At 38.4% G+C, this 23,815-nt stretch overlaps 1 protein-coding gene and 1 long non-coding RNA gene across 11 annotated transcripts in view; one reads left to right on the forward strand and one right to left on the reverse strand.

The window, feature by feature from the left end:
* LOC135973812 (uncharacterized) overlaps positions 1-15,056 on the forward strand; it is a 55,804-nt gene extending 40,748 nt beyond the window's left edge. The window contains exon 5 of the long non-coding RNA XR_010590843.1: positions 14,541-15,056. This is a non-coding gene — a long non-coding RNA (uncharacterized LOC135973812). The remainder of the gene's footprint in view (positions 1-14,540) is intronic.
* Positions 2,339-23,815, reverse strand: part of MRTFB (myocardin related transcription factor B) — a 175,344-nt gene continuing 153,867 nt past the window's right edge. For all 10 annotated transcript variants that reach the window (XM_005306752.5, XM_042861634.2, XM_005306755.5 and 7 more), the window contains 7 exons: positions 21,916-22,069; positions 18,465-19,487; positions 16,794-16,949; positions 14,214-14,363; positions 13,788-13,925; positions 12,094-12,154; positions 2,339-8,420 (listed from right to left, as the gene is read on the reverse strand). In XM_005306752.5, the coding sequence (XP_005306809.3) occupies positions 7,885-8,420; positions 12,094-12,154; positions 13,788-13,925; positions 14,214-14,363; positions 16,794-16,949; positions 18,465-19,487; positions 21,916-22,069 (2,218 nt within the window). In that variant the 3' untranslated portion in view covers positions 2,339-7,884. The remainder of the gene's footprint in view (positions 8,421-12,093; positions 12,155-13,787; positions 13,926-14,213; positions 14,364-16,793; positions 16,950-18,464; positions 19,488-21,915; positions 22,070-23,815) is intronic.

Raw genomic sequence — 23,815 nt, forward strand, 5'->3', positions numbered from 1 at the left:
CCTCAGCTCGCTTGCTCTGCCGCCGGCGCAATGCTCTGGGCAGCGGTGCTGTGAGCTCCTGAGGCAGCGCAGCTGCAGAGCCCAGCCTGACCTGGTGCTCTGTGCTGCATGGTGGCAGCGACAGGCAGCACGGCTGTAGCGCCGCCAGCCATCGATGCTCCAGGCAGCGCGGTAAGGGGGCAGGGAGCTGGGGGGGGGGTTGGATAGAAGGCAGGGGAGTTCAGGGTGGTGGTCAGGGGGCAGGGGTGCGGATGGTGGTCGGAGGGGAAACTGGGTTGAATGGGGGCAGGGGTTCCGGGGGGCAGTCAGGAAGGAGGGGGAGTTGGATGGGGCAGGGGTCCTGGGGGGGGCGGGCCACGACCCCCTCCCCTAACTGGCCCTCCATACAATTTACGAAACCCGATGCGGCGCTCAGGCCAAAAAGTTTGCCCGCCCCTGTGTTACCTTGTGTGTGTAAACAGAAGCTATGTGTATAGCTGAAAGATTGTTAGTCTTGAAGAAATATTTCCTGTGTTTATGGAACATGACTCTTTTCTATTCCATTTGAAACAGATAAATACTCAGCAGCTATGCAGGGGTTCTTACTGTTCTAGAAAAGCACTACACTTTGTGAATTTTAAACCATTTGACATTAACAGCATAAACTGGAGAGTATTTGATACCAGTTTTCTCAATAACAATTATTTGTGAACAGTAGGATTAGTGATCCACAGCAGTGGAATTTCCAAAGAGCTGCACAGAAATGTTCATTTGCATTTTAAAGTAATGGAAATAACATTACTCTCACACCTGATTCCCAAAACGTTAAGTGAACTTGTCATGTTTGTGGTTTTCTGTTTACAGTTTATAGAAGGGATGACTATACAGTATTTATAATGCCAGTAGTTATAAGAATTTGCTATTTAGCCCTGGTAATTAAGAAACACAATTTTTTCTTGTTCCTCAGTTGATGATTGTGAGTGTGGAGTAAAACTGATTTTGGTGAATTTATGCTCCACTGCAATATGACCCTGCTAATCATCTCCAAAAGCCATTGTCCATTTTCTTGCTAAGTGGTAAAAGTTTGCTTCCACACATGGAGGATTGGGCCAAAAGAAACCTGATGAGGTTCAACAAGGACAAGTGCAGAGTCCTGCACTTAGGATGGAAGAATCCCATTCACTGTTACAGACTAGGGACCGAATGGCTAGGAAGCAGTTCTGCAGAAAAGGACCTAAGGGTTACAGTGGAAAAGAAGCTGGATATGAGTCAACAGTGTGCCCCCTTGTTGCCAAGAAGGCTAACAGCATTTTGGGCTGTATAAGTAGGGGCACTGCCAGCAGACCGAGGGACGTGATCATTCCTCTCTATTCGACATTGGTGAGGCCTCACCTGGAGTACTGCGTCCAGTTTTGGGTCCCACACTACAAGAAGGATGTGGAAAAATTGTAAAGAGTCCAGCGGAGGGCAACAAAAATGCTTAGGGGGCTGGAACAAATAACTTATCAGGAGAGGCTGAGGGAACTGGGATTGTTTAGTCTGCAGAAGAGAAGAATGAGGGGGGAATTTGATAGCTGCTTTCAACTACCTGCAAGGGGGTTCCAAAGAGGATGGATCTAGACTGTTCTCAGTGGTACCAGATGACAGAACAAGGACAAGTTGCAGTTGGGGAGGTTTAGGTTGGATATTAGGAAAAACTTTTTCACTAGGAGGGTGGTGAAGCACTAGAATGGGTTACCCTAGGGAGGTGGTGGAATCTTCTTCCTTAGAGGTTTTTAAGGTCAGGCTTGACAAAGCCCTGTCTGGGATGATTTGGGAATTGGTCCTGCTTTGAGCAGGGGGTTGGACTAGATGATCTCCTGAGGTCCCTTCCAACCCTGAGATTCTAAGATTCTCTGGTATTTGACATCTAAATTTTTTCTGGTCTTCAAAGGAAAGTTCTAGTTGATTTTCATTTTCTTGCCTAAAATCATGGTGTCTGGGTGCTGGGAAGATAATTTTCTATAGTTCTAGATATAAAATATACTATGTACAGTATGGATCTTCTGCTAAATTTCTAGAATGGAACATGCAGCTGGTCTGGTATTCACTCCTTTACAAATATCTCTGTTGTGTTTTTTTCCCAAGGAAGTTAAATTTTAAAGCTTCAGTTTGTTATGCTGTTAAGTTTTAAAAAACATCTGTAGGGTATTTGTAGCTAGATATTTTTATTCTCATTCCTTTTTGGGGCTGTGGTTACCCAGGTGTTACTGTAGCAGGGGGTCAGGAGTTAAGAATATTTCTGATGGCATGTTTTTGGTTGCTTTTGCTGATTACTATCTGAAATGATAGTATTTGTCAGGCATGAACAACAAACGTACACAGTTTATCTTTTTTTATTTGAGACACATAGCAAAAATGCTGATGTCAAACATTTCCTCAGTAGCTACAATGTTGCCACTATGTACAAAATATTTGTTAAATGTACTACACATATAAAAATACAGTATGCATTACATATATACAGTACAATGTGCAAAACATATGGCATTCAAAGATATGGAATTTATCTCAGGGGTGCAAACAGCAAATACAAAGGCATCATGGTTTCTTATAGAAAGGCAATACATAAATGGACATCCTGATTGCCATAATTTTTATTTAATAAACTAGTGCTTAAATGAAGAGAGCTCTACAGATTAGTATCTTTCTTCTTTTTTCATAAAGTGAGATGCTAAGACATAATTGTGACTATGAAAATAAGAAGAGAAACACCTATCACGCTAAGCATTATTTCTACTGCAAGCAACAATGAAGAAAGAAACCAGATATTACTTAATACAATTTCTCAAACAAAACAACAAATTTGTGCTGTTAACATCAAAAACAACTTCAGAAATATCTACATCCTTAATTTTTAAAAAGTATAACTAAGTAAGTGGATAATACTTTTTGGGACTGACTTTTTTCCTTTAAAATACAAAATGCCTCCTTTGGCGATATAAATGACAATGCTTTGGTTCCTATTATTTTATTTGAGGCTGTGTATCTCCTTTTGATTATCTAAGCAGTATTCTTACCAAAAAAATAACAGTTGTTATACTGTAGTACAAAGGTGTACTTGGTACTATTCTTTGCTGAAATGTAGCCCTCAAACAGTTACCATGATGATTGCAAGATTTCTAAAGCTACGTTTACACACTGGATAAGAAAATTCCTTGCATTCAATCTCAGACATTGCAGAATGCAGTAACAATGTCTCTCCTTTTCTAATGTGGAACTGCACTGAAGCATGAACTTCAGTGCTTGCTTCCAATTTCCTTTTACATTTAATAAGTTGATGTAAAAGGGGACTGTTGCTTAAATATACAGGTTAATTAGATTTGAGAGCTCAGATAATGATCCTCTTATGCATGTTCTCTAGTTGCAGTGTATCTCCTATGAACATTTTTTTCACATTCCACTTAGTCTCTTTACAGCTATGTTTATTTGATTGACAAGAAAGGTGATAGAAAAACAGATTTAAAAATTTAACAGTTCTACAACAGTAAAGTGTTTCAACATTTAAGGGTTCTTTATTCAGAATTCTGTGGCACTATGTTCTAATATTTATTTTCCAGTTTTAAAAAAAAAATTAGGATGCAATCCAAATAAATGATTGTGCATTAGTCAGCTTTACAAGGCCCTTCCAGTTAAAGTATTCTGTGATTACAGTGGGTCATCTTTTATGACCTCTAGAGCAGTTGGACAGCTTGTGCTGGGTTATCAATTACGTTGCCTATCTGTTACAATTTTCAGCCATACAAATGTGTTTTGTATATTGGCAGATAGGCAAATACCAATAGAAAACATCCATACGTTGCTTATTTTATATACCTGCTTACCTACCTTAAGGTTACCTCGGTGAACTAACTATATTTTAATAACTGTTTAAAAAAAGATTTCAGCATAGGAGTAGGAAGTTCTTCCTAAATTCTGTGGCACTTAGCTCTTTAAAAACCTGATTCTGAAAACCTTCACTGTTGCAAGTTCAGGTTTCAGAATTGGGTCCTAAAGTTGCACAGAGAACAATTGCCATAAATTCTGCCCTTCAAAAGCCTTTTACATTTATGACAGAGATAATTAACTGTTTAGTGTTCAAGAAAAATGGCATGTAAGCGTATCTTGTAAACTTATATGCCTCGCTAAATATTGAAGGGCACTAGAAGTGCAGAAGAAACACGGTTTCTGTGGTAAATTTAGTGATAAAAATGGTATCCTTAATTGTAACGTTATTGTCCACTAACAGCGCAGTTCACAGGAACCATGTTTTGTTAGTTTACTTTCGCTAGGTTGGTGAATTTGGTATCAGTGCATTCTTTTGCAAGTGCAACTGTTCATACAATGAGTGCAACTGTTCTCACAATGAGAAATACCACTGTAGTGGTAGCAGTCACAAGTCTGTACAGTCATTGTTAAAGATTTGTCTTTTTTATATTACAAAAATGATCATTTAAAACATGCACAAGAAAATTTTTCCACAATGCCATGTATGTATGAATATGGCAAATATTGTAGCACATTTCACAATATACACTCTAAAGCAAACATACATATATCTATGTGTGTGTGTGTAAGGTTTTACAATACAAGTAATTCTGAATTATACAAAATCACATTTCTATTTCAAGGACAGTATAATAATCCCTTAGTTTTACGTGAATTGAGACAATATAAGTAGAAAGCAATTCTGTACTGGTATCAGCACATTTTAGATATATGGGATTTTTTTTCTGCACACAGATTCCTATGGGTTTGTTAACATTCTACATTGCCAATAAGGGTATTTGTATAGCAATCTACTATACAATATTGCCAGTATGAAGCTATATTTACATGCACATCAAAAAAAAATTTTTTTTTCCTCAGCTAGAAAACTGATTTTAGTTAAAATCGCCTTCATCATTTAAACAGAAGGCAAAGACAAAAGGGGCCATTTTGTTACTACCATCTTTGGTCTGTTGTCACATTTCACACTGCACATTTTTCATACAATATCATACATAATATACTAACATAGTAGCATAGAACAATATACATTTCATACACAGGTCTAGCTACCAGACCAAGCATCTATTCCTCCAAGGTGCTGAGTGCCTTTAACTCTCTTTGTTTCAGTAAAATCTGAGAACAATCAGGAGCTCAGAGGAGGCACTTAGCACCTCATAGGATCAGCCCCCAAGAGAGTGTCGCCAAGTGGAATGGGTAAAGGTCAGGGTATTTATTGTCTGAAGAACCCTACTCTAGTCATCAATATTAAAAGCAAAATACTACACATAAGTAACAATGTATATAATACCAAAGCCAAGACAATTAAAACTTAAGGCAGACAGTCCATATGTAACATTGTACCCAAGTATTGTATGCACAACTACTCCTGGCAGTATCTAGGCACAACAGTGAGGAATAAGGATAGCATCCTATCCCTTAACTTTGAATTTCTTTGCTTTTTGTTACTATCACAGACATTTTCTTAGAATGTTTATGTTTAAAACCAAACTATATGTATGAATTGGCATCTTCATAAGTGTGGCCTTTTATGAAGTGTTTGCAAATATTTACATAGCTTTATATGAAATTAATTTTAAAATGTTGATCTGATCTATCCCAAAAAGTACAGAGGCTAATTTAGTCCCCAAGTCTGCAAAGTAATCCATTAGTCTGAATTTCTATGTTTATACTTAGTCAACTGAACTCTGCCCAAGCAGAACTAATGGCTTACACTTCATGATTGGTAATTTAGGAAGTTATAAGAATTTGGACTATTATAATCTAGAAGTTCATTTTGGTATGCTTATTAAAATGGTTACTGTACAGTTAAAATGGTTACTGTACAGCCACTTTTAGTTTGTTTCCAGCATTTCTTTGATATCAGTTTACCTCTGCAAAATGGCATAAGCTTTCATACCACATTGTGCACTAAACACTTGCTAAATGTTATTTTTGAAACTGAAAAAACAATTGTTAAGTATCCTCACACTTTCTTGTCAAACTATCTGAAATGGGCCATCTTGATTATCACTACAAAAGTTGTTTTTTTCCTCCTGCTGATAATTGCTCATCTTAATTAATTAGCCTCTTTAGAGTCAGTAGGGCAACTCCCACCTTTTCATGTTCTCTGTATGTGTATAGTATATATATCTCCTTACTATATGTTCCATTCTATGCATCCGATGAAGTGGGCTGTAGCCCACGAAAGCTTATGCTCAAATAAATTTGTTAGTCTCTAAGGTGCCACAAGTACTCCTGTTCTTTTTGCGGATACAGACAAACACGGCTGCTACTCTGAAACCTGTTTCTGAACTGAGACCCATTTTCAATCCAGAAATTACTTTATTTCTAATCTTAATTTTGTGGGAATATTTATGTATTAGTTACAGCAATACTGTTAAAGTTATTGTATGAGAAATAAAATAGAGTTCTAGAATATTTCATTCCTATATTTGCATTCTGGTTTGTTTTTCAAAGTATTTTCATGTTAGTTTCTAAAAAGTTAGAAATTCTACAAGGAGCAAATTAGGGAGTTGTCATTTATTACTGCATGCCCATCACCACCAATCCAGCATGCCCACAACTAAGTACTGTTTTTTGCGACAATCATCTATTCTATTTTTTGAAGGATTAATCCTTAATAGTGTTGAATTTTACATCTTGAAGCTTTTCTACTTTTTCATTGCTCTTGAACAACTTTTACCTAAGATGTTCAGGGGTTAGGGAGTTGGTATGTTGCTATCTTAAGAGATGAAAGTTGCCCATCTTGTCAGTACATCCTATGAATTCTGACCTTGATCCTGCAAAAATTTTAATTGAGGTCAGCATGTCTTACTTATGTCCATAAATGTTTGCAAGATCAGGGCCTACAACAATTATATGGAACTCCTCTTGTATTGTCCTGTAAACATTTTAATATCCTGAAATGATTCTTTGAGATATTTGGCTAGATAAATGTCTCTAGCAAATAGTCTCTGAAACAATGGAAGTAAACTTGGATATTAAATATTCTTAGAATACTATAGTCTATTGGTTTGGTGACCACTGCTACTCTGCCTCCACAAAAATAAGCTGTACAAGTCACAAAGGTAAAAAGTATACAAATAACTGTCTGATATACACATATCTAATAAATCCAAAGTGTTGCTATAGAAAATTCAGTGTTCTCAATATACCTGGCCTTGCTACAGTGGATTGTGTGCAATTACATTTAAAATATCCCTTTGGCTGCAGTTAAGTTCTTCCCTCAGGATTTAAAATTGAAATAGAGTAAGAGGAGTTTTCTAAAAGTCACAGAAAATAAAATAAAATACAAATACAACTTGAACAAATTTAAAGACTCTAGACAAGTGAAATTTCACTGAACCAGCCAGTGCTTTTAGTTGCCTTTGCCCTTACAATGCCTCTTGATCTTGGCTCAGGCTGTCCACAGGAACAATCAAGTGCAGTGATATCTTACCTTCCCTCAAACAATGTTTACTCTTTATTGGTACAGTAGGTTGAAATCTGATTGCACTATTTTTCTTCTGTTTAAAGTCTAATCAAATGACCACACGTTTTGCAGTTCGTTTGAGCATTATGAAGATATCTCAATGCTATTTCCTATATACACTTTTTTTTCCTGCTTTCTTCTGGGTGGTACTTTTCATCAATAACTACAAACATTCTCTCTTGACCTGTGAAGTATAATTCCCAGATGGCTCTGATCTGCATTATTGATAGAAGGGTAAAGAAACTTGCTTGTATACTTCAACATAAATGCAGAATTAGCATCAAGCATTTCTCCTTCCCAATCATTCTGTGGTAATTTACCTTAATTGCAACCAGAATTGTGTCATAAAGGACATATACTGTAAACAGATAAAGTCAAATTTGCATCTGCTGCACCTCTATAGCTTAATCCCAGTGCAGCTGTAGGTCTTGTGGATCTAGAAAGTCAGTGGAAAACATACTTGGGGCAGTAGAGCTCAGAGGAGTAAGCCCCGATGAGGAATTGGGCATGGTAATGTCTAACCACTCCATATTGTCTAAATTTGTGTCAGGAAGGTCAAGAGATAAACAGGAACTATTAGCAGTGAATTGTTGGTCAGCTGTTTCCATGGGTGAATGAGCATGATCAAGCATGCTGGAGTGATTAAGCAGATCATTCTGAAGATCTTCAATCAGAGAAAATGATTCTCTGTCCTCGCGACTGCTTGTTAGTTGAGGAATTTCATTACCTGAAGGTAAAGTTCCATCCAAGAGAGCTTCAAGTTGGTTCTCCAAACTTAGAGACAAACTGTTTGTTGGTTCTAAAGACATAGGCGGTGCCATTTGGACTTGTGGTGGTGGGCGAGATACCACTGTGTTCACTGGCATTGTGGTGATATTGGCTGTAACTGGTCTCATTTTGGAAATGGGAGATGGTTCCTCTTTTATAGGGAGGGAAATCTCTGTATAAAAGAAAGTTAAAATAAATCCATGAAAATAAAGGGCATACAAAGATTAGGCATCTTCAAATATTCAACTACTAAATACTTTCTTGAGGTACAAACTGTAAATATAAACTAAGCATGTGAAGTTGTTTATCATTTTAATAATGAGACAAGGTGGGTGAGATAATATCTCTTATTGGATCAACTTCTGTTGATGAAAAAGACAAGCTTTTGAGCTTACACAGAACACTTCTTCAGGAGTTGGTCCAATAAAAGATACTGCCTAATCCACTACATCTGTCTAATATCCTGGGACCAACATGGCAATAACAACACAGCAAATAATTCTAATAAGGAGACACAATCTCTTTTAAAGTGATCTCCACATCTTTTCAGTAATATTTCAGCAAGTCAGAAATATTATATCCATCTGAGGAGAACTGACATGATGTCCATGGTCTTTCTAAATTGAAGATCTGAAATACTAGTGCTATGTCCAAGTGTATTTTACCACAGTTATACAGCTGTTTCACTAACTTAGTACCAAATATTACCTTAGAACAAGAGCTCACGTAGTGTTGTTCTTATTAAAAGGACATTTCTACTTAAGCAGTAACTGCACAAGTCCTTGAGGAGGCTAACGGAACAATTTACTTAACCTTACAAGTTAAGTATGCCTATATTTTCTTATGCCTTGTTTAGTAGCTCTTTCTAAACTTCAACCCTGCTGCTCTTAATCAAATAGCCCCAGTAAAGTCAATGGAACTAGTTGCAAGATCATTCCTCTGTTGTACATTTATTAACGGAACAGAGTTCACAAACAGTTTTTGTGCATAAAACTTTAAGTGAAGACAATGAAAAGCTTTTTTGTCTACCAATCCAGACAGTTTTCTCGAGTCTAGTCTTCACTAAAAAGGTTTGCTGGTATAGCTGTTCTAGTAAACCTTCCTAGTAGAGAGACAGCTTCTAATGGCAAAAATGTGCTTTTGCTGGTATAGTTCATACTAGTTTCCCAAACAAAATAAGCTATATTTAAGGCCCAGCTTAATTTGTGATATTGCGGATTCCGCAATATTAGGCTTCCACTGCAATTTTGACAGCAGGTGCCCTGCCGTGTGCAAGGCTGACAATAGGAGCCCCAGACGCCCATAATAATAAGGTCTGTTATTGCTTGTCTGCAACTCAACCGCAATTCAAGTAGGGCCTTATCTATGTCAGCAAAAGCACTTTTTTGCCAGCATAACTGCATCTGCAAGAGGGCTTCTGTTGGTATAAAAAAATGTTTAAAACACATCCTTAGCCAACATTATTCTGGCAAAGGTTTTTAGTGCAAAGCTCATTTAGGTTAGGGCAATAGCCCAGGAATGGGGGTCTTTCCTTTTTAATAAGAAGATGGAAAATATCTGCCACAGTATTTTTGCTTAATTTTTTTGCAAAACTTACAGGAATTGGCAAATGACTCTTACTGATCAAACCATAATTTCTTCACCCTCTGCTACAGATGTTTGTATATATCTGAGTAAGCATAATAATGTGTTCTTTACCATTTCCTATAACTTTACATTATCATTTGGAAGTGAGAAGCATAGAACCATTATCATGAAGATTTTTGGGGAGCATTAGAACTATTTGTGCACATTAAACAAAGCTTGATTGTTCTGTATTAAGATGTTTGAATTTTTGTGTAATAGTCTCAGTTGGTCATTACAAAGGTCTTATATTGTGGTTAGTCTATAAAGGCAGCTATTTTGCTTTCAGATTATACAATCCCTGCATTGTGTAATTCAATTCTTATTTATTCTTAAAACTCTTCAGTTAATTTTGACTAGCAGAAATACTGTAGATTTTTAGGATATAGTTGAAATTCCAGCTACTAACGAACAATCAGTTTTTTTTATCTTGGCACTCATCAATTCCTTATGGAAGCAACACTCAACATTACACTATTGATTGCTTGCTATCAGAAGATTTTCTTCTCAGTTTATTAACCATTTATCTGCATACAATGAATTTTATGTATGTTTTATGCCAATGCTAGTTTGCAAAATTCTTTTGTTCAAAGTTGCTTTCTGATCTTTAATCTTAGTTTAAATGCTGACTGGAAGATTAATTATGTCACATTTTAATTTACTTGATTAAATGGGACAGGACGTTAGCCATTAACTAATATATGTGTGCGTGCACATTTTATGCCTATTTCCCCCAATAGTTTCTTTGATGGTTAGGTTTTAATGTGTTAATTTTGTACACTACAATAGAAAATGTCAATGGAAACACGCTTTATTCTGTATATATTGTCTTTTCCAGATTATCTTGGAAGTTTTCCTTTGTGTGTCTCCTTTTCTTCCATTCTACCAAACACTATGCTATACTACTGTTAGCAGACATAATGAATGGTGAGAATTAGAGTGCAGGTTTTTCTCAGGTGGCAGATGCAAAAACTCTGCAACCATAATTGGCTTGATGTGATAGTCAGTAATACGCAAGAGCTATAGCGGCAGAACTAGAACCACATGAAGGATACTGACCCTGGAGATTATGATTGAACCCTGTTAGAAAGGGGAAGCGACTAAGAGCTTTTACCACTTAAATAAATTACGCAGCAAGTGACTGAAGTGGTTCTCCAGGCTGGCTCACATTCTAAGATTAGGGCTGCATGGAGTCATGAGAGGTATGTGAAAGAGCCCAGAAAAAGTCTGTGCAGCATGAGCAGAATGGCCAGTATTCTAGAGCAGTGTTTCACAACCTTTTTGATACCAGGGACTGGCGCCAGTCCATGGACCAGTCATTGAGAAACACTGTTCTAGAGAAATGGGGAGGAAACATTTTCTAGAATGGCAGATGAGGAATATATTAAATTTACATAAGTATGTGTTTGTAAGACTCTGGATATAGCATCGTCCTTCAATATTTATTACTAGCTGGAACCTGCTAGTAAACTCAAGACACCATAGTGATGAGTACCCTAGAAAACCTTGGTAAGACATCAATTGTTCATCTTTCCCTGTTGGGGCTGCTTTATGAACAGCTGGACATTGAAGAGCTTTATTGAAATAACAGAGAATCATACCCTGATTCAGTTTAGATACTGTAATCGGATTAAAATATTTTAATTCTTGTTTTAAATACAAATCACTTTTTTCAAAATTTAATCTATATAAATCTACAGAAAGCAGATTTTAATTACCCCTATAGTCTGAACTGGATCAGAACCATAAGTAGTTTACTTCCCACATACCCCTGAAATGAATGTTTTACTTGCCTCAAAATGAGAGCTGAAACCTTGATAAATAGTTGTCTAGTTAAAATGTAGAACTACTTGTATACTCTCTACTAAGATATTTTTGTCACGGTCTAAAGCTGATGTATAACAATTGACAGCCTTCTACAGCAGCAGTCAGCTTGGGGCATAGGGGTCAATGATTATTTTCCTCAGTGGTAGTAGAACTTTGGCCTTTGAAATACTTTGCATTTAGGTACACTGTTCTTAGAGAATTGAAGAGGAATAATAAATGCCATGGTTGCTACCTAAATAGCCACTTGTTCCAGCAGAGGAGACCCCTCTGCTGTAGTGGCCCCGTTTTCTTCCTTACTCCTTTCTTCCCGTCGCATCTTAATTTCTTGTTCTAATTTCTGTCGGTTTTTTAAATAGTTTTGTCTATACATTACACATAGTGTTAATCTGACTTACCTCCACTCTTAATGAGGATATCAAAGAGATCATCCATCTGCTGACTGTGTGCATTTGAAATCTGTAAGAGAGAGAATTTCTTGTCATGCAGACCCTAATATAAGATGTGACTGATGCCAGCTTCCCTCAATAACACTATTAACATTAGCTTGGCTTATAGCTCTAGATTTTTTTTTAAATGACTTTAGCCTCACCAATAAAAGATGGAGTAATGCCATGCTTTTAAATAATACTTTGAATGATATTAGATGGGGGTTGTCATATGTGTTACAGTTTTGTCACTGAGGGGATTAGCATAAAGCAAATCAGGAAAATGCTGAAAGGCAAGGAGAAATATTTTTTTAAAAATAATGTAAGTAATGTTGATGTATTTAATAGCTTTTTAAACAGAGGCTTCTTCTACCACGTAAGCACCAGCCAAGACTAGTGGGTGGGCTACTGGTTACACATTTTTTTTAAAATAATGTTCTAAAGAAATTATTACAATGAAATACAAATAAAGCAAATGAGCATCTTGCCTTGCAACTGTCTTGAATGATGTCATGGTGACACTTTAAGGCTCACCCTCCAATATGCCTCATAATAGTACTGACAATACTCATTAAAATTAGGGGATCTTTTTGAGTGGTCCTGCTAATGTACCTTTTAAATGTTGTTGAAAAATTTTACACAAATACAAACAATGGAAAAATAATAAATCGTACACTTATCAAATACAGCTTAGCCATTTTCAAGGTATTATGGGTCAGACAAACTCTTTAAAGAGCTGAAGACATGCAATGTCATTTGAAGGGTAATTATTACTAGATTGGTAACAAGGTGTCAGATTTGATAATATCACAATATTAATAATTTCCATACAGCTAATAAACAAACAACCAATATTTTGTAGATCTGAAATAATTTTATCTAAAGGATAAATTCAGTTAACAGAATCATGAAAAAACAGAGCTCTTGGAGTAAAAGATCACTATATATATCCAAATGTCAATAGTGTAGGTCTAAGCCAGGGGTCTCAAAGTCCTGGCCCCCGGGCCATCTGCAGCCGGAGAACCTGCCCACTGCAGCCCGTGGAGAAGAGACGCAGGCAGACACGCTGCCGGCAATGTCTGCTGCAGATGCTCCTCCTCCACCCCGCAGCTCCCATTGGCTGGGGGAGAGGGACAGAGATACCATCACTAGTCGCTGGGCAGAGTCAGCCATGGAGGCAGCATCACTTTTTTCCACAATGACTATTAACAAGTCAAAATACTGAACACAATTATCTGATGCACACCTTGTTGCAATCCTGAAGGTTTCAACTGCTCAGTCACTGAGGCCAAACATCAACAAACTGACAGAACTGAAGCATTGCCAGGTGTCTGGCAAACACTAAAAACTCTCTGGCAGGCGAAGAACTGTATAAAGTTGTATGACAGTTTTATTATTGCTAAGAAATTCAAAATAAAAAATACAATATAAACGTTTTCTTTTCTGAACACCATCTTCAGTGACATTATTGGCCTGCTGAGAGGATTTGAGGACTGGCACTGGCCCTGGCCCTGAGGTAAATTGAGTTTGAGACCCTGGTCTAAGCAATGGAGTGCATGCAGGAAAATCCTAGCACTCGGACCAACACATTGACACTGATTCTAATAATTCTATGTAAAAAGGGAAAAAATTATCTGATAGTTATTTTCTCTTATTTAACCTACCTCTCGCTGACATGCCTGCATGTTGCGGGTCTGTTTTATGGCCTCTTCATAACGTGGAGGGTCTTTTGTCTTGGCTACTGGATTGTTGAATAGAGAGTGTTGTATGATATATGGCTGGGACTCAGGTGGTGAGTCAGGCTGTGTGAAACAACAACATAATGAACAAACAAGTGTACCATATTGGTAAAGTAAACTATTCTTAAGGGGATCAGCTATATAAATATTAGATTTACCCTAGTTCTCAAGTCAGATAACTATCTAGTTAAAAGTAATCACACACTATCAGTTATTTTTTACAGCTAGATTAGACATTGTATGTATTCTTTATGTAAAATATTCATATACACCCAACACTAATTCCTCATGCTTACATTTTCTTAATAAAAAATGTAGCACCAGTCTTGTGGAGAAGTGAGCAAATCTTACCTTACTGGGTCCATTTTGCACTGAGGGAACCTGGTTCTTCCCAGCATCAAGGCTAGTGTTTAATGCCTTATTGATAAAAGGCTGCTGTAGTGTTGTAACAGGTGGATTTTGATAGGGAAATACTGTATTTGATGTACTAGATGGGAAAACCTGTAAAGGATTAATATTTTATCAAAAATTTTTATATTCACAATTATGGTTAAATGACATTAAAATCATTAGGGAAAGTAAAAGCAATTATGCTTTCTTACTTATGTATTTGTTTGCTTAACTTCTACCTGGGAAAGTGTTTTTTCTATAACTACAATAATTGTCTGTATTTTTCAGTGGATCAGGCAGAAGAGTCTGGAGCAACTGTCACCACTGCTGTTCCTGAAGAGAGACTATCACTGTGCAATGTTGAGCCTTCACTCACCTGAAATTTATAATACTGCTTCAGTCTGATTGAAGAGTCTGGAAAATAGCTTTTGCTGATGATTATACTTAAAAAAAATCTAAACTGCTTTCCTCTCTGATTTTCCAGGAAGCACATGACCTATCAGTGTTGTACTGAGAGGAACATGGTTTCTGGCACGTTTGAGGCATGAAACAATTTAAAATAACAACATCTCCACCTACTGGCCACCAATAAAGCACAATTGTACTAATTTCTGGCCTGATTTAATTTCAAACTAGTTCTTAGAAAAAGATGATATAAACTCCTAGTGCATATCTAAAATACATGCCCTTTTGTAAATCTGGATTATCAAAACTACATAAAGACAGTAATGTCTACCCCTTTAAGATAAAAAGTCCTTATTTGAGTAGGTTAGCTGGTATTTGAGCACAATCTAAAGAAATAAATGGAAAAATGGGAACAACATTTTTTCCCATCAATACAATAACATATGCTTAATAACAAAGAAATACAACAGCTAGTACTAATATAGTAGTTTTCTTTCATGATACCTACCTTATTAAAGTTTAAGGTCCATCAGCCCCATTTTTTCACATAGGGAAAATATGGTGCACAGAGCGGTTAACAGCTAGGTCCAGAAAGGTGACTTAGACTCAGCAGTGCAATCCCTAAAATGTAGGCATCCTGGGGTGTAGTGGAATCTACAGACCCAAGTTATGTACCAAAGAACAGGATTCACACAAGCCAGCATGCTGAGCAGGAAGCTGCCTAAAGTAGGCACAAAAAATGTCGGAAAGGGGTGTGGTCTAAGTTTTGGCCCTTAAAGGGAAGTGGGCACCTAATTGTGGACTGCAGGGAGGTACTTCCCTCCACTCTGCATTCACAACCCTGAATCCACCCCTGGAGTTAGGCCAGATCCGGCTTAGGTGCCTTTCTCACCAAAAAATATGAGGAAATTCATCCCTTCTATGTTCTACAGCCCAGTGGTTAGAGCACTCACTGGGTATGTGGGAGACTTTGGTACAAATCCCCACACACTGATTTGAAACAGGGTTTCCTGGCTCTAAGGTGAGTGCCCTAACCACCAGAGTATAGGGTACTCTGGGACAGATCTCTCTCAATCTCCCCCGTAGAAGCTGTTTCACTTTGTATAAAATACTTAAATATTCATTGGAGCAGGGCCAGGAACCTAGGTTTTCCAGATGGGCACCCTAACCACCGGGCTACAGAATCATTCTTTCTGGTCCACTGTATAGTATCCAGTAAACCAGGTTGTCTGCCTTAGAAAGGATAATATGTCCTGTAGTAAGAGGAGGCCCTGAGATATAAACCTTGGTATCAGAGGCCTGGTATGAGGCCTAAGGCCTGAACTAAAGTAATGGTCAAGACTTTGCTAATATAAAGCAAAGTTAAGCTGTGAGCCAGAGGCAGGCCCTGCTCACAGAAGCTGGCAAGGAAAGGGCTGATGCTGCAAAAAGATACATACCTAAAAAGTACTGAACACTAAATATCAGAACACTCCAATACTTGTACATTTCACACATAACAAGGAACAGGCCGACCCATCCCAATGACAGGGGCAAAAGGGTAAAATGATGGATAGAGTTGTTTTGATCGAACCAATCTGTACAAGGTGAGAGGCGGCACCTTACTACGTAGAGGGGTTGTACCTTGCTGCGTAGAGGGGTTGCACCTCAATACGTCAGGAGTGATGTGTAACTCGTTTGTACCTGTGTATAAGAATGTATCCCTGGGGTGGTGTCTTTGTCCGGCCGAGGGAGCAGTGGAAAGTCCCACCACTGAGCCTGGTCCATTGCCAAGAGGCACTTTCTCGTAGTATGCCCGGTAGACTAAGTAATCTACGGGGAACTGCAACTGTGTCCAAGGTCGCAATAAACCTGGTCAACGTGACTTTGCATCTTACTAGACTCTGTGCTCATTGGGGGTTCTCTTCGGGTCTGCTGGGTCAGCTATCTGCGCAGAGCTGGGGCAGCACACAGAGGGAACACACGCACGCAGCCGAGTGATATCAACATAGAAGAAAGCAGAGCACCACACCGGTAGCATCTGACAACATGTCCTAATAGAGCACATAGGTTACCCATGTAGCAAATGGTAACAGAAATGCCTCAAATTACAGTATACAATAATTTCACATTTATATCTCATCAGTAGTCACAAACCTTTCTGATTTGTTGGGCCTGACTGAGCACATACTGGGTGACGGTATTTTGTTTTGATGGTGGACCATGAATCTGTGGTGCTGTCTGAACTAGACCAGAAGATGAAACAGGCGCAGATACTTGTGATGAAGCCTGAATTCCTGCTTGTGACTGAGCCTAAAGACAAATGAAATTTACACAATGACATTCAACATTTTTAGCTATTTACAGTATAGTTATGGCATAATCAATAATCCTCAGTTGTGGTAATTTACAATCAGTCAAGAAGTCACATGGTTTGAATATTGTTTCACTTTCTGATTCCACAGATTCCATTTACAGCCCAATATTTGAGTATGTAAAAGTAAAATAGAAGCAGATGGGAAAACACACAGTTGGACTTGGGAGAAAAGTCCCAATACGCATTTTGCAAACAACAGCATTTGGAGTTATATGTTCTGATCCAGTATAGATCAGAAAAACTGAATAGGATACTTTCTGTACAGTCTGGAAAAACTCCACCACATTCTTGTTGAGACAGACAGCAAATGAAACAGCAATAGCACATGAATATATAGTAAAATATTTGTACACAACTGAGAAACCCCTTTCTATACACCTGTTCCTTGAACCTCAAATGTATGGTAATGTAAATCCCTTCCCTCCCTCCAAAAAAACAACCCCAAAACATTAAGAACTTTACTATGCCAAAGCTAATTCTCCCCCAGCAGAATCTGGGCAGTCTCTATTTCCTAAACATAGTGCACCATCACTGCATGCAGGTATGATAGGTGATACTTTTAAGTCATCAGGTTTTTTCCGTCTTAGCTTGGTAGCCTACTAAAACTAAGTGATGTCACTACTACAAAATCTGAATGAAAGGAGATCAAGGAGACTCCAAAGTTTCCATTCACATTTCAGTAGTACAGAATGTCATGCAGATCAGTTGCACTAGAATCACCTAACTGATTTATATTGTGTAAAGTGGGGTTGCTGGAGCAAAGGGGCTGGATCTCCTGCTTTACCTGAAGGTTAGGGGAGCAAGGAGCAGAGTGGCCCATGTGCAGAAGAGCTATTTGCATATCCAGGAAGGTAGCAGAGGTTCCAAGCAAGGAGATAGGGCTTCCGAAGCTACACTGGCAGGGGAGATCCCAGCAAGTGGGAGGTATGTGGTTGTTGAGGCCAGAATTAATTAATTTAATTAATTGATTAATTGGAAGATAAGTGAGTGTGAAAATTCATTTTATCTGAGGGATGAGCATCAGAACTGATTTTATGTTTGAGGGAAGAACTGATGACTTGTGTGGTGGTGGAAAGTCAGAGTTGATTTACGGGGGGGCAGGAGGAAGTGCATGTGGAAAGGGATAGAGGACTGCAGGTACTTGCCTCTTGGGCTAGTAGGCTTAATCCTTGGAAGAATAATTGTCAAGGAAATTTTTCAAAATATCTTTGTTAGAATGCAAAAAGGACTCATCTAGGAAATGCCTGAGTATGGGAAAAGAAGCTAACTGAAACAATTGGCTCTTGATAGTTTCTACTCAAGGCTAACGCAATCATGAAAAAAGTCAATATTTTTACAATTATTAAGAATATAAACAGCGCTTTTCTACTCTGTATATAAAAACTGAGCAGCATGGCTGACAACCATAATGGGTAATTTAAATGATTAAAGATAGAGAAAACATTTCATACCTGTAGCTGTATATTGCCCACTGGTAGCTGCACTGAAGTGGCTGAATTCGGTCCTTGGATAGACAGTGGGAGTAGCAATTGTGTTGTTCCGTGGGTAGTTAGTAAAGCTTGAGGCTGGGCAACAACTGCAGTTTGTGGCTGCCTCTGTGAACTCACATAGAATTGAGAGATTACATTCTGTGGTTCAGCTTTGGCCAAAGGTATCTCCTGTTTGATAACAACAGCCTTTTTAGCAACTAGGTTCTGGCCACCAGTAGACACTGGCTGTCCTAAAGAATGGCTGGTTACAGATACTGGTTGCCTTGGACTAGAGCAATCAGTGAGAGCATTTTCATTTTTGATAGCAGCATTTAATTGTTTCTGATCCAGCGTAGTTATGGAGTTAACAGGAGTCTGGGATTGCTGCTGCTGCTGACCCCGTTTTTCAACCTCCAGTTGCATTTTCAGTACTTCCACAAGTTTCTGTTCTTGTTCCAGCTTCCTTTTGAGCTCTTCAATCTGCTTCTCTTTTTCTTGAAGCTTGCGGTCCTTTTCTGCTGCATCAAGCTCCATGCTTGAAATGCTTCCACTGGCATGACTCAGACTGTCTTCATTCACAGTCACTCTTAGAGGTGAAGTGCTTAAGTACTGGGATGGTGACATCATGCTCATCATTTCTGTGAAAGTATCTGTCATGTTTGTGTCATCTGTGCTCAGACTTGATTGTTCTGAAGGAGATGGTGAAATGGGCAAAGGGGAGCTAATGCTTTCAGTATGTGCTAATTTGAAGCCAGTTCCAGCAGACGATGTTTCTGAAGGGAAGCTCCCCACTGATTTATTTAATGTTGTAACAGGGAATGCCACAGTTACCTCCCCCGTGTTACTGATGACACCAGTAGAAGTGGTTATTGCAACCACTTTATTAGTATTGACACCATTATTATTATTAAGATCTTGGTAGGGTTTTAAACGCTCAATAAGATCTGTTTTAGTTCCAGACACTGGCAATCCCCTTAATTTCAATTCCATCTTCAGTTCAGCTACCTGAGGATAAAATAAGACTTAGTATTCAAAACAAAACCAAACCAGCATGTTGTTTTATTTGCATTGCATTTTGCTAAAAGCATATTCAGCATATTCACTAATCATTATGCACTGGTCTTTTGTGGGCAAAAGAGATTCTTTATAGCAACATTTATGTAAAGAAACATATCTATATGAACAAGTTCCTTTTGGTGGAAAGCCAAAAATTCATTTTAATACTATTACATTGCTATACAATGGACAAACATTTCAGATAGCACTGTAAGTACACTGCATATTTCTTTAACACAAACAAGACTCATCTGGGAAGTATGAAAGTACATCATCTCTTCATTTTGGACTGAAAACTTCTGAAACAAATCTATGGTATCTGACAAATGTGCACATTAAAGCACTGAATACACAAAATTTGGCATGTTGAGTCACTTTCTTATGCCAGCATGAGACAAGATTATGGGACCTATTGTATCAGAAATTTATCAGGAGGATTGGATGACTCAGTGCATTAGTCACCTTTAGTTAGAAATTGACCAATTATTACCATATGCCATCTGGGTTTCTTTCACAAGAATGAAAAGCATAAGCAAGTTAGCTATCTAACTTCTGGTGGAGAGAGCCTGGATTTTCCAGTCAAATAAGTATACTGACATACTCACTGGGGGTGAACTATGGACAGAAGGGGTAAGTTACAGTATGTGTTTTATATAATTCTTTCCACCAAAATTTTGATTTAAAAATAAATGATTACTTACCCTACAGTAGCTGTGGTTCTTTGAGATGTGTTGTTGATGATTCCACTCTTGGTTCACATGTATCTCATGTGCAAAAGACTGTTTTTTTGGCTAACAGTGTTTGTTAGGGCCACACCTGCACTCTAAGTGCCCCCAACCAAGAATATACAGGGCAAAGTAGACCCACCTGTCCTTCAGTTCCTTCACCAATGCCATAGGAGTAGAACTCTATATTTGCAGGAAAATACGATGGGGTGTGGAATCTGTGTGGACAACACGACTCAAAGAACCACAGTTACTGTAAGCTAAGTAACCATTCTTTCTGTGAGTGACTGTGCTCACAGGTTCCTCTCTTGGTGACTAACAAGCAGTTGTTTGGTTGCATGGAGGTGGGTACTAGGAATTCTACTTAAAAAATACTGCAGGAGAACCCTAGAAAACTGCCTCCAATTTCTGGAAGCCTGTGTTAAAGAATAGCATCTTGTAAATGTGTACAGCGAACCCCATGTAGCTGCTCAACATATTTCAGATACAGGAATATTCCTCAAACAGGCAGCAGATGCTGCCTGAGCCCTAATGCAATGGGCTCTAACGTAGCCTGATGGATCTACTCTGGCTGGTTCATAACATGGCTTATACAGCTGGAGACTGATTTGGATAACTTCTGTGAGGATAGTTTGCCCCTTAATTCAATCAGCAAAGACCATAAATAGTTTGGGCATGTTCTTGAATCATTTTGTTCTCAGTAAAAAGACCGTGCCCTTGCTACATCAAGTGTATGAGACTTAGCTTTCCTGGGATCGAGTGAGATTTAAGAAAGAAAACCAGGAGATGAATAGATTGGTTTATATGGAATCTAAAATAATTTTAGGTAGAAACTTGGGGTGACATCTAAGAGTGCCCCTATTTTTATGAAATACTCTGTATAGAGGATCTGTCATGAGGGCCTGAATCTGCTCTACTCTTCAAGCCAGAAAGGCAAGGCAGTATTCATTGACAGCTGGTATAGGAATCAGATTACTAAGGGCTCGAAGGGGGGACTCATCAACCCTAATACTATATAGATGGCCCAAGACAAAGGAAATTCCTGAACTGGGGGAAAAACATGCATGGGGTATTTCAAGAATATAGCCACTATAGGGTGGGGAAAAAAGTTGGTCCTGGATTGGGGAATGATGAGCAGATATTGCTGCTCTATGGACATTTATACAACTGATGGACAATCCAGATTGTTTCAGAGATAGCAAATAGTCCAGCATTACTGAAATTGGTAATGTTAAAGGAGATGACTGGTGCTGGGATGCCAAACAGAAAACCCTGTTCCATTTTGCTTTGTATTTTAAGTCTAGTTGAAGGTTTCCCTGCTCCGAACCTCAACTGAACAGCTTCCTCTTTTTAATTCTCCCAGGCAAGCCTTCATATACTGAACAGATAAAGTATGCAAATAATCTATTCTATGTTCCTTTCTTATGTGAAGTAGAGAAGTGTTGTAAGGATTAGATAAAATTTATTAAATGCTCTGGACAAGAAAGGAGCTTCTTAGAAACTGGAGGGGGAAAAAACTAAATAAAAGCAAAAAATCTAGGTTGGTAGTAAAAGAAAATGACAAAAACATTTCTATAAAAATGTCAGTAACAATTTGCAAGTTATAACCTTTGCTGATATTTGCACATAGACAAATCCCTCTTCATGTTTACCTTCAGGTCATCCAAGCTTGAAGGAAGAGGTCCTGGTTTTCTGCTGGGAATATTACTGTTCTGTCTTGGTGTGCAGGCTACTGGCGTAGGTGTGCTGTTGCTCAAAGTGGTCAGTGGTATATTCCCGTTGTTATTCTGTTTGTCACTGAGAGGTCTGCAAGTAAAAAAGCATAAAAATATGAGTGCTAGCTGTTATATGTTATTTACTTTTAAGAAGCAGTAGTACTAAATTTAAAATGTATCCACTTAATGGCAGAAAATTGACTTTTCCTCAGATGCATAATTAACACAGCTGGACTCATTAAATATTTTAGATGCTTCTTGAATTGCTTGCAGAGGAAAAGTTTGCTGTGGAAAATATATTGGTATTTTATGTAGCGTACAGTTAGTATTACAAGTAAATGAATTACCATTTCATGTGAGAAAACCGACCTACTGTCAACCTTAGAACGAAAGACTGAAATGGCCACCAGGTGGACCTTGACTGAAGAAAAGGCCATGCCTGGCTGCTTTAAAAGCAGAAGGCATTCCAGAATGAGCTGCAATGAGGACTGCATAGTGAGAACTCCGTGCTGGGAAGACCAGATGGAGAATCATTTCCACTTTTCCAGGTACATCACCCTAGTGGAGGGTTTTCTACTGCCCAGTAGGACTCTATGAACCTGCTCTGAGCAAGCTTGTTCTTCGGGGTTCAGCCATGAAGGTTCCAGGCCATCAGATGAAGAGAGCTAAGGTTTGGGTGGAGCAGCATGGTCCTGTGTGATCATGTCCAGACCTGAGCAACGAGGGAAGTTCCAGCAACCATCATGGGTGGTACGATGGAACTGAAAGGGCATGGCAAGGCCCCTTATACCGGCGCTATGAGCGTGCGGCACCAGAGACACTAGAGCCAAGCCGACAGATACCAGCACTAAGGGAAAAAATTCCAGCAACTGTGCTCAGGGTGTGCACACCCCTACACTGGAATGAACATGTGCAAGCACTCAAAGAACAAACTGCTATTACAGCATACAGGGCTAAGCTTGTTGTATTAATATCAGTTTAAAATGGATTTTAATTAAAATTCCCTGCACTTTCTTTGTTCAATTTGATTCAAGATAAAAATATTTTTGTGATGTCTCTACATGTAACAGAATGAGCAGCGGATATCACAGAGCACATCACTGCTTCCAAAGATAGGATACATGGCAATTATACAAATGTCATTTGTTACTCTCAGATTATACTTTTTAGTTATTTACTATCCGTTGTTAAGAAAGGCTGGAAACAGAATGCTACATTGCTGTAAATTAGATTCTCTCCCTCATGGGCATATTGGGGATTAATGATGTTTGTGAGTCACTCATATACTATGGTGAGGGGAGAAAGGGAGGAGTGTAAAAAGTACCTAGACAGGATTTTAGGCCCAAATTTTAACCTCCCTATCGCAGCTTACAAAGCCCAACATTCCTTCTTATCCAAAAGTTTTTCAGCCCCTCCAAAATGCCCCAAACAGCAACAAAAACACTGTGATAGCAATAGCAAAATGTGCATAGAGGTCGTGTTTTGTCTCTGATCTGCCTGCTTGTGTCATAACATGTGTACAGGCAGGGTGTTGAAAGTTACAAGCATTCATAAGAGATCACGATTCTTGTGAATGTAAATAACATGTTTGATTAGAAAAATATAGCAGACAAATAAAGGGGCTGCTGTGCTTGCAATGTCCACAGAGCAAAATTAAGCCAGTAGGTCCAATTATAGGTTTATCAGACTTTACTGTCCCTTCAATAAATCAAAACTATAGTCTCATCACTATGTATGCTGCTAAGAGATGCAGAGAATTGGAGACTGAGGAATAGGTAGTATAGAGGGTATGTGCACTGACCTACCTTTACATATAACCACCTCAAATCATGATGAG

The sequence above is a fragment of the Chrysemys picta genome, chromosome 10 (assembly GCF_011386835.1).
Source record: "Chrysemys picta bellii isolate R12L10 chromosome 10, ASM1138683v2, whole genome shotgun sequence".
Classification (NCBI taxonomy): domain Eukaryota; kingdom Metazoa; phylum Chordata; order Testudines; family Emydidae; genus Chrysemys; species Chrysemys picta.